The sequence below is a fragment of the Urocitellus parryii genome, chromosome 5 (assembly GCF_045843805.1).
Source record: "Urocitellus parryii isolate mUroPar1 chromosome 5, mUroPar1.hap1, whole genome shotgun sequence".
Classification (NCBI taxonomy): Eukaryota; Metazoa; Chordata; class Mammalia; order Rodentia; family Sciuridae; genus Urocitellus; species Urocitellus parryii.
This window is the reverse complement of record NC_135535.1, coordinates 66,756,558-66,767,473: the sequence shown is the minus strand read 5'-3', so window position 1 is coordinate 66,767,473 and position 10,916 is coordinate 66,756,558. Positions and strand designations below refer to the sequence as shown.

The window sequence follows — 10,916 nt, the reverse complement described above, 5'->3', positions numbered from 1 at the left end:
AAAATAACTGTGAGACATCCCCCCAAGTTAAAACGTTCCAGTATCCCTGAGTCTTGCACTCCTCCAGCACAGATGTATTCAGATGGCAGACACGTTGTTCTGGCCTCTGACCAGCAGGTGGCAGCAACACATCTCTTTATCTTGCTCACCACCACCTGAAAGAGATTCAGGTGCCTCACATTTGCACTACAACACAAGAAGCAAGTAAGATCTGATCGCTATCCTCAAAGATCATATTGTTAGGGAATGGGAAGTCAGACATATTAATCAATAACTATTTCACTAGCTGTGTGACTTTGAGCAAGTTACTTAACCTTTTTGTGCCTCAATTTCTTCCTATTGTATTCTGTAAAATGGGAATAGTATCTAAATGATAGGGTTATTGTGAGGACTGGAAGTAATAAAGGTGTCAAATGCCTACCATGATACTTGGCATCTATGAAGCTTAGTTATTACTAAATAATCCAATAGGAGAAGAGATGAAATTGAAAAAGTGTCCAGGTACTCCCTAACTGGGAGGGTTAATGCCCCCAAATGGAAATAATGGGGAAAGAATTCCACTGAAGCTATTCTGTCAGTATGGACCCTGCAATCCACTGAGGTGGAGAATCACTCCTGAAAAGTGGGGAGCTGGATTCTTTATGGGTGAAGCTCCACTTGGATCCCAGAGCCCAGCACATCAGCAGGTCTGCTCAGGGCTTCATTTCCTAGAAACAAGCACCGTGCAACTCCAGACAAACACCGTCATCTCTCTGAACCTCAAGTCCTACCTAAGTGGTGGGGAAAAGGGACCTTAGGAACCAAAGAACAGTGCTGAATTCCTAATCTGGGACAGAAACACCCCTATTGCCAGGGATTGCTCCCAGTGGCATGCTACCACTGAACTATAACCTCAGCTCTTTTTGTATTTTATGTTGAGACAGTGTCTCGATAAATTGACCAGGCTGGCCTTGAACTTGTGATCCTCCTGCTTCAGCTTCCAGAGTAGCAGGAACTACAGGTATATGACACAGGGCCTGGCTGGCAAAGGAATCTTGGGGAGGACACTAGCCTTTCCCTGGTATGTGGAGTGGAGGTGTGAGCCAATCCTCAATAAGGAGCAGGACCCCAGATAATACTTGTTATAAGCAATGAGGGATATATCATTGCTCCTTTGTGCTTGTGTCCTCTCTGTCACATGGGAGGGGAAGAGGGCAATCAATGTTATTGAACACCTACTATGAGACTCATGGGAGCCTCATTCTAGGAGGGCTTCATTGTCTCTATTCTACAAATTAAAACAAATAAACAAACAAAAAACAGGCTAGAGAGGACAAGTAAGTCACCTAGGGTCACATAGCTGGTTAGTACCCAGACTAGTGGCCTGATTTCTTCTCCCAGGACCTTTCCCAGCGTTCTGTCTGTGTCTCAGCAGCCCACACCCTTAGAAACACTCTGGAAACTGTATCCATAAATACTCCTGCCCCCAAAATCACAATCCCATGCATTCTGCTGTCTGAATCCAACTCCCTCCCTTCTCAGTAGGCCCCTTCAATTGCTTTGGCCTTGCCAGGGAGTCCAGCTGGTGACTCTGCTTACTTAGTGTCCCACCTACCCAACCATATTGCTCTCCTATCCAGCTTTGGGTCCATGCCTATCATTTAGTAGTATTTTTGCAGTAACCTAAACTTCGTTGTTCATCTTTCTTGAAAATCCCTATGTGTATTCAATGGTTGTTTCTTTCCGAGCCTTCAACAGAGCAGCCAAGGGAAGCAGGAGAAGGAGGGGTAGTGATAATACTGGCTGGTGCTTATACAGCATGTACTACTGGCCGAGTACTAAGAGCTTCACATATTATAACTCATCAAATCCTCCCAACTCTATGAGGTAGGTACTATTATTATTATCTCCATTTATGGATAAAGAGAATGGGATGAATAGAGGTTTAGCCACTTATGAAAGCCCAAAACACACAGCTTATCAAACTGAGCAATCATGTTCAGAGTTCTGGGACACTAAGGAAGGATGAGGCTACCCCTGACCCCAGTCATCAGCCAGGCATCGATAGGCTCCTTCCATCTCAGGTCCAGCACTGCTTTTGGCCACTAGTTGAGACAATCCAACAGAAGCCCAGATCCTCACTGCACTTAGGGGCTGACAATATTACTTGGGAGATTAGTAATAGTAAAATAATAAAAATGTAGCTCAGGGGCTGGGGTTGTGGCTCAAAGGTAGAGCGCTCACCTGGCACGTGCAGGACCCTGGGTTCCATTTTCAGCACCATATAAAAATAAATAAAATAAAGGCATTGTGTCCAACTACAACTAAAAAATAAATATATATTTTTTTAAAAAGTAGCTCATATTTGCAGCCTTTACAATGTGTGTCCTAAGCATTTCCATATATTTATTCATTTAATCTTCCTAATACTACAAGGTAGAAGCTACAGTTATCTGTATTTTGTTGAGATGGAGGAACAAGCCAGGCATGGTGGCACAGGCCTGTATTCCCAGCAGCTCAGGAGGCTGAGACAGGAGAATCATGAATTCAAAGCCAAATTCAGCAACTTTGTGAGGCCTTCAGCAATTTAGCGAAACCCTGTATCAAAATAAAATATAAAAATGACTGGGAATGTGGCTAAGTGGTTAAGCACCCTGGTGGAAAAAAAGATGGAGGGAAGCCTAAATTTGTACAATAGAGAGCAGGGGAACCTGGGGAAGAGTGGCAGTTGGATTGGCTCTTACCCATGACTTTTCCCACCTGTCTTCCTGCTGTAAGATCTCCCAGGCCGGGCTGGGGCTGTGGCTCAAGCAGTAGCGCGCTCACCTGGCATGTGTGCGGTCCGGGTTCGATCCTCAGCACCACATACAAACAAAGATGTTGTGTCCGCCGAGAACTAAAAAATAAATATTAAAAATTCTCTCTCTCCTCTCTCACTCTCTCTTTAAAAAAAAAAAAAAAAATCTCCCAGGCCTGGCTCCTTTTCAGTAAGCAGAGGAGCCACCTCTGCCTGGCAGTTTCCCCTGCAGGTTCTGGTCTTCCTCACTCAGTAACTGGCAGAGCCCTGCTGAAAGACCCTCTGGTCTCCTCTCCTCTGAGGCATCTGAGGGCAGGAGGGGCTTAAGCAAGAAAGGGGATAGGAACTCCACCAGGGACTCCCCAGCTTGAGTCCCCTGTACTTTCAGAGGCCAGGTCTACCACCAGCTCCCTACAGACAGGACTTGAGCTGGTCCTCCCCAGGCCTTGCCTGCCCTTCAATACAGGGTGCAGTGCTGGCTTCCAGTTTGTTCCTGGAGGGTGGGGCTGAATATGGGGTGGATGAGGCTTCTCACCAATGGCTGCTGGGGCTCAGAGCCCAGGACTGCGGCAGAAAGCACCAAAGTTTCCCCAGCCCCCTCCTCACACCTGCCAAGCTCCTAACCAGAAGTTAGGACTTCTCATGAGACCACAGGGATAACTCCCAGTTAGTTAGGAGTTAGGATGGTTTATCCATCCTGTCCCCTTTCTCCCATCCTCCTTCTTCCCATTTCCCTGGCAACCAAACCAGATCAAGGAGAAAGACCTGGCAGCTGTGCAGGGAGAGACTAATAGCCCGGAAGGAAGGAGGGGCCTGGAGAGCAGGGGAAGGCTGTAGGGATGTGAGCTAGCTAGCAGGGCGTTGGCTCTGGCCCATCTCAGAGGACACAAAGGGAGTGGGGGAGTTCTCTGTCCTGCAGTATGGAGGAGCTGGCCAGCCAGGGATCCAGCCTAGAACCCCAAGCCTGCTTCCCAAGACACCCAACTCTCATCCTCAGGGCCAATCTGAGGTGGACCTGTCTTTCTGGAGAGCCTGGGAATCCCCTGCAGCAGCAATCCCTTGGCTCCTGGCAAGCCCACAGGCCTCAGCACCCTGAATCCCGCAGAGCAGACCATTCCATCGGAGCTGCCTCTGGCCACTCCTAGGCAGCCTGTGCCTGCATTCTGGAAGCTGTGTGACATGCAAAGGCCAGACATTAGCCTTCCCTCCAACTTAGTGTGTGTGTGTGTGTGTGTGTGTGTGTGTGTGTGTGTGTATGTGTGTGTGTGTGTGTAAAGGAATGTATGGTTGCATATTTGTGTGTATAATGTGTGTACACATGTATAGGGGCTATGCATATGTATCTGTTTATGGATCTGCCCAGGGCCTTTTCTCTCCTTTTTAGATGGTGTGGGGAGGGAGGGGGGTTAGACACCTTCTCTTTTCCCCAGTCTCCCCCATCCCCACCAGCTCAGCCCATCCCTGGGTACCTGTAACTCCTCAATACTGGAAACCGGTTCTGGCCAGTCTGTTCAGCCTTGGCAGTAGCTGCTGCACCTCAGCCCCCTCCCCTTGGTACCTTAGGAATTGCCCTGGTTCCCGTAAAGCCCATGACTGAGCAGCAGTTGGTAGGGAGGCGGGGGAGAGGGAGAATCCAGTAAAGGCAGACAGCATATCTCAGGCCCACATAGCTCTCAGGCTTTGGCTGGCACATGTCCTCCAAGAGCTGGGCCCAGCCCTCCTCAGGCCCCTGTGAAGTACCGGCCCTGTTGCAGCCTGGGTTAGGTTCAGGTTTGGGGCTGTGTCTTTAAGGTGGAAACATCAGCAGCAGACAACCTCTGCAGGGATAGGGGGAGGGTGAGGGGAGTTGGTCAGTCCATTAGCTGCAGAGCTGGCGCCAATCACTAGCCCTTCACAGGGCCCTGGGGAATAGGGAGAGATCAGCCCTTCCCCAGCCCCCTCTGCTTCTGCTCTCCTGTCCCGTGTTTCTTCTGGGTATGGTGAAGGAGGCAGCGGCAGGCAGCAGGTGAAAGGATGGCCCTGTTTCCAGCAAGTGGAGTAAGTGGAGGCCCAGGCCAGGCCAGCTCTCCATCCACCTAACCTCATTATTCATGTGCCAGAAGCTTGCCCTTTAACCTCAGGTCCTTCTATTCCATAATTTTTATCAAATATTCGGGGCAGGGACCCCAATTCAAGTCAAGACTTCCCATCCTAGGCTCTAGCTTTGAATGTTTGCTGGAAGGCACTGACCCCTACCCCACCCCACCCCCGTCTATAGTCACATTCCCGCTTCTACCCGCTCCAGCAACAGGGGGAATCAAGTAGGCTGGGCGCCCCGCACCCAGGCGGGGGAGGGAGCGGCGCCGCAGCCGCCAGTTCCGCAGGGTGGGGCGTCCCCCTCCCCACACAGCCCAGCTATAGCAGGCCCTCAGGCCAGTGGGAGGAGCTGCTCGTGCCCCCCTCCGGGGGACCACAGGGCTATAAAGCTGCCCCGCAGCTGTCTGCGGCTCCTTTCCGCCCCGTCCTAACTCTGAGAGCGGTGATCACCAGCAGTCATGAGCCACCATCCGTCGGGCCTCCGGGCCAGCATCAGCTCCACCTCATACCGCCGTACCTTCGGGCCTCCACCCTCACTGTCTCCCGGGGCCTTCTCCTACTCGTCCAGCTCGCGCTTCTCAAGCAGCCGCTTGCTGGGCTCGGCATCCCCGAGTTCCTCGGTGCGCCTGGGCAGCTTTCGTGCCCCTCGAGCTGGGGCCCTGCGCCTGCCCTCAGAGCGCCTCGACTTCTCCATGGCCGAGGCCCTCAACCAGGAGTTCCTGGCCACTCGCAGCAACGAGAAGCAAGAGCTACAGGAGCTCAATGACCGCTTCGCGAACTTCATTGAGAAGGTGCGTTTTCTAGAGCAGCAGAATGCAGCCCTGCGCGGCGAGTTGAGCCAGGCCCGGGGCCAGGAGCCAGCGCGCGCCGACCAGCTGTGCCAGCAAGAGCTGCGAGAGCTGCGGCGAGAGCTAGAGATGCTGGGCCGTGAGCGCGACCGGGTGCAGGTGGAACGAGACGGGCTTGCAGAGGATCTGGCGGCGCTCAAACAGAGGTCAGGGGGCAGGGCTGGGGCTGGGCTACGGCCGTCGAGGCGACAGTATCTCTCTCCCTTCTTCAGCAATCCAAGGGCGTGGTTCTCTGGGCCAACCCGAGTGTGTGCGGGCAGCATCCTCGCCCGTGTTCTAATGGTCTGGGAGGTGATGGGGATATCCATGCCTTCCCTGAGTGTTAAGGGGACCTCTTCTCAGCTCTCAGAGCTTTGAAAAGAAAGTCTGGAGATTCTACCAGGCAGCCTCTTCCTTAGAAGTCCTGGGCAGTAATAACAGGGATCCTGGGGGACACGGTTTGGGGCGAGGGCTGGGACAATTACCTGAAGCTCAGTCTCTAAACATTCTACACATCAGGTTGGAGGAAGAGACGCGGAAAAGAGAGGAAGCGGAGCACAACCTCGTGTTCTTCCGCAAGGTGAGCCTCGGCTTCACGTCGAGTTCCGCTTCCCTACTCCTGTCGCTGACTTGCTTGCCCAGGGTCCCATTGGCGTGGGAAGGCAACCAAGTCTCCTCCAGATGCAGATAGGGAAGGCTCGGCCCTTCCTTGTCCTGAACAGTCCCTCCTTCTCTTGAACCCCCATTCCCACCCCCACAAAGGATGTGGACGATGCCACCCTGTCCCGCCTGGAACTAGAGCGCAAGATTGAGTCCCTGATGGATGAAATTGAGTTCCTCAAGAAGCTGCACGAGGAGGTGACCCGGGGAGGTTTGGGAGTGGCTTTGTTGGAGCTGCGGACATTAGTGGGTGGGGTTGAGGAATCGCCCTGGAGATTAGAAGTGAGATTTTCTTGGGTAGACGCTGCCACTCATCACTTGCTCTACAGGTGGTTTGGATTCCCACCCCTGCGCCACCTGTTGGTAGGCATTGGAACTACACTCCAAACTTGACCGCTGGTTTGGCACCAGCCTGGGCGCAGGTTGCGCAGTCTTGTGCGCTCTGCGCTACCTGGAGCCCCATTCCATTTGTTCAAGTGTTTCCTCTCTTATCTAGGTGCGAACTGCGCACTCCCGCTCGGATTTGCGCTGTAGGCTCGCTCATTCTTTGTCTGTCCTGGAGAATAGGAGCTGCGAGACCTGCAGGTGAGCATGGAGAGTCAGCAGGTGCAGCAGGTGGAGGTAGAGGCCACGGTGAAGCCAGAGCTGACCGCGGCGCTGAGGGACATCAGGGCGCAGTATGAGAACATCGCAGCAAAGAATCTGCAGGAAGCAGAGGAGTGGTACAAATCCAAGGTGGGAGAGCTGCGGGAGTGGAAGGATGGGGAAGTGGGAGGAAAGAGCCTGAGGAGGGGAGACGCTGAGGAGTGTCACTTGTCCCAGCCCACTCCAACCCTGGTTACTCTTTCACCCCGCAGTATGCAGACCTGTCCGATGCTGCCAACCGGAACCATGAGGCCCTGCGCCAGGCCAAGCAGGAGATGAACGAGTCTCGACGCCAGATCCAGAGCCTGACATGCGAAGTGGACGGGCTGCGCGGCACGGTGAGAAAAAGCTGCACTCCCGGGCCAAAGGTGGAGAGTGGCGGACAAAGGATGAAGGATTCCCTGGCTGACTCCTTTCTCCTTCTCCACCGCAGAATGAGGCGCTGCTCAGACAGCTGCGGGAGCTGGAGGAGCAGTTCGCCCTGGAGGCAGGTGGGTACCAAGCCGGGGCTGCGAGGCTCGAGGAGGAGCTGCGACAGTTAAAGGAAGAGATGGCGCGGCACTTGCGTGAGTACCAGGAGCTTCTGAACGTCAAGATGGCCCTGGACATCGAGATAGCAACCTACCGGAAATTGCTGGAGGGCGAAGAAAGCCGGTGAGGGGTGGGGCTTTGGGGGTGGAGCAGGGAGTGATTCTCTTGGCAGGTAGAGGGGTGGGAATGGCCTGGGCAGAGCACGCTGACTGTGCGCTTGGTCCACAGGATCTCCGTGCCCATCCATTCCTTTGCTTCTTTAAGTTTAAAGACAACTGGTGAGTCCTCTGCGTCTGACTTCCAGCCTGTACCTCCCTTGGTCTTCTTGTACTCTGATTGGACTTTTCTTGTTCTAGCTCCGCTCAGGGATCAGTTCTCTCCAGGAAACTACTGAGTCCTGATTTATACTGGTCCCTACTCCTCTTGACATGCCTTACCCACCCTTGGGAATGGGAGTGGGAGCCTGAAAGAAGAGACCCCCCCCCCTTGGGAATGGGAGTGAGAGCCTGAAAGAAGAGAAACCCCCAGGTCATTTCCCTTCTATCCCTCTCCCTGCTTTCTCTAGTGCCTGAGGTGGAGCCTTCCCAGGACATCCACAGCCGGAAGATGGTTCTAATCCGAACAATTGAGACCCGGGATGGGGAGGTAAGACAAATCCCCTGTCCCAGGTACCCATGGTACTTCTAAACCCCAGCCTGGCTATAGATCTTGAGAGTATTGAGGATGAGTGGTTCCTGGGAAAGCGATGGAGACAGAGAAGGGGGATGGATAAACTGGCCTCAGCTAGTTGTACTAGGCACGGGACCCCAGGAACCTAAGGAGCATGGTGCTGAACCTTCTGCCCCTTGTATACCTTGCCCCCAGCAGGTGGTGACAGAGTCCCAGAAGGAGCAGCATAGTGAGCTTGACAAATCTTCCACTCACAGCTATTGAGCCCCTTGGCTGGAAGGTCCCTGCTCCTGCTCTAGGCCTACTCTAAGCCTGGACCCTAAAACTAGCCCTGAATGAGTTTCCCCTCTTCTGCATGTGTCTGGGGTGGCACCAATCCCCCCACCCCTGTCTCCTAGCTAAGTCCTACCTGGCCAGTACTAGCTGAGCCTCTTCCTGACCTGATACATATACTTATTTCTTTGTGTCTTGGTAAGAGGCTGATGAGTACCAGGACAAGTCTGCTCCAGTCATGATCCCATGGTGGGGATGGGTAGGGTCTGAGTCTGAGTTTCACTGTTGAGTCAAATAAAACTGCTATTAAGAGAAACCTCCAGTGTATTTGTGTCTGTGGAAAGGGGAAGAGCCTCAGTAATTTATCTTTTTATCTCTAGTCATTTCTTTTGTTGTGTTGGGGATCAAAGCTAGGGCTTTGTGAATGTCAGGTTGTCATTTATTTATTTTTTTCTTTTTTAAAGATTTTTTTCACAATACCTTTATTTTATTTATTTTTTTATATGGTGCTGAGGATTGAATCCAGGGCCTCGCACATGCTAGACGAGTGCTCTGCCTCTGAGCCACAACTCCAGCCCCAGATTGTCATTTATTTTCTGATCCCCACTGTCTTGGCAGAAAACTGAGTTTTCTCCTATTTCTATATTTTATCAACTTCTGTTACTCACCTGCAGCCCTGAATACACAGCTGCCTGCTGGGTATCCCATAGATCACTCCAACTCAAACTGTTCCAAACAAACTCCCCACCTTTCTCTCCATCTGCAATCAGACTCTATCTTCTGGGTTCTCCACCCCGAAAGAAAGCACCATTGAACCTCTCTTGTCAAATTAAAATCTATTCATCTTGGGCTGGGGATGTGGCTCAAGCGGTAGCACGCTTGCCTGGCATGCACGGGGCGCTAGGTTCAATCCTCAGCACCACATAAAAATAAAATAAAGATGTTGTGTCTACCAAAAACTAAAAAATTCTCTCTCTCTCTCTCTCTCTCTCTCTCTCTCTCTCTCTCTCAAAAAAAAAAAATCTAGTCATCTTGTACACATTTCTTTTCTACTATAAATTCTGTTAAGAATCTACTTTTTTTTTTCCCTGTGTGTGTGTGTTTGGTATATGTATGTGTGCACACATGTGTATGCTGGGTTTCATGTGCATACTAGGCAACGGCTCTAATACTGAGCTACACCCCTTACCACCACCACCATTTGCTTCTTAACTTTTTCAGGTTCTCCCCCTTCCTACTATCACCACCTTAGTCCGGCTATCATCATCTCTTGCCTGGGTTACATTAACTACATTATCAATGGTTTCCTTCCCTGGCCTTCCCCTGCCACCCATCCAAATCTATTCAATACACTTGGACAGCAAATTGGATTCTGCTACCCCCACCACACACACCCCCACACCCCCCCACACACACACACTGCTTGAAATGTCTTATTTCCATGCTGTCCTCCAATTCCATTCCAGCCTAACTCTGCTGTCAAGTAAAAATCCACTGCGGGTTTAAGATTTTCTTCTCCATTCAATTATAGAATAAGCCAGAATCTCTGCTTGCTTGCTTTCTTTCTTTCTTTCTTTCTTTCTTTCTTTCTTTCTTTCTTTCTTTCTTTTTTTCCTTTTTTTTTTAAATGGGGGGGCCTGGGGTTGTGGCTTAGCTGTAGAGCACTCACCTAGCATGTGAATTCAATCCTCAGCACACATAAAAATAAATAAAATAAGGGTCTAAAATTTTTTTTGTAGTTGTAGATGGACAAAATACCTTTATTTTATTTGTTCATTTATATGTGGTGCTAAAAATTGAACCCAGTGCCTCACACCCTACTATGTAAGTATTCTGCTACTGAGCTACAGACCCAGCCTCAGAATCTCTGCTTTCTAAGATCTCACATCTGGGGTGATAGATAAATAAGGAGAAAATGCCAGCCCCATGAGCGCTGGTACAGTAACATTAGGAGGGGCTCTTGACCCAGTCTTTCAGGGTAGGGAGGGCTTTGGGAGATGAGATCACATTGAGCCCTGGTGAGTGAGCAGGAGAACTAGGTCGAGAACTCAGCCAGGCAGTAAGAACAATTTGAAGACTGAAAGTGGTTCTAAAAACATGAGTGAAGGATAAAAAGGAGGAAATAGTGCTGAGGCTGGAAAGACAAAATAGGAGCCTGGTCATATGTAATAAGCCATATTGCAGAGCATAGTGGCACACACCTGTAATCCCAAAAACTTCAAAGGTTGAAGCAGGAGGATTGCAAGTTCAAAGCCATACTCAGCAACTTAGAGAGGTCCTAAGCAACTTAGCAAAGCCCTTTCTCAAAATAAAAAGGGGATGTGGCTTACTGGTTAAGCACCCCTGGGTTCAATCCCCAGTACCAAAATAAATCATAAACCATATTGAGTCATTCAGAATTTATCCTAAGGAAAAGGGGAGAAATGTAAGGAAGGGTTTTGAGAGGAGAATAAAATATT

At 50.7% G+C, this 10,916-nt stretch overlaps 1 protein-coding gene across 2 annotated transcripts; it reads left to right on the top strand.

Annotated features, from left to right (window-relative positions):
- The first annotated feature begins 5,310 nt into the window (after positions 1 to 5,310).
- Prph (peripherin) lies at positions 5,311 to 8,448 on the top strand. Of its 2 annotated transcripts, none has more exons than XM_026407075.2 (9): positions 5,311 to 5,846; positions 6,199 to 6,259; positions 6,442 to 6,537; positions 6,907 to 7,074; positions 7,197 to 7,322; positions 7,418 to 7,638; positions 7,744 to 7,793; positions 8,081 to 8,160; positions 8,383 to 8,448. In XM_026407075.2, exons 1-9 carry the CDS (start codon positions 5,311 to 5,313, stop codon positions 8,446 to 8,448), a joined length of 1,404 nt encoding a protein of 467 aa, XP_026262860.1. The 2 variants fall into 2 exon arrangements, with proteins under 2 accessions (XP_026262860.1, XP_026262859.1); XM_026407074.2 differs by having other exon boundaries at positions 8,380 to 8,448.
- Positions 8,449 to 10,916: the final 2,468 nt, after the last annotated feature.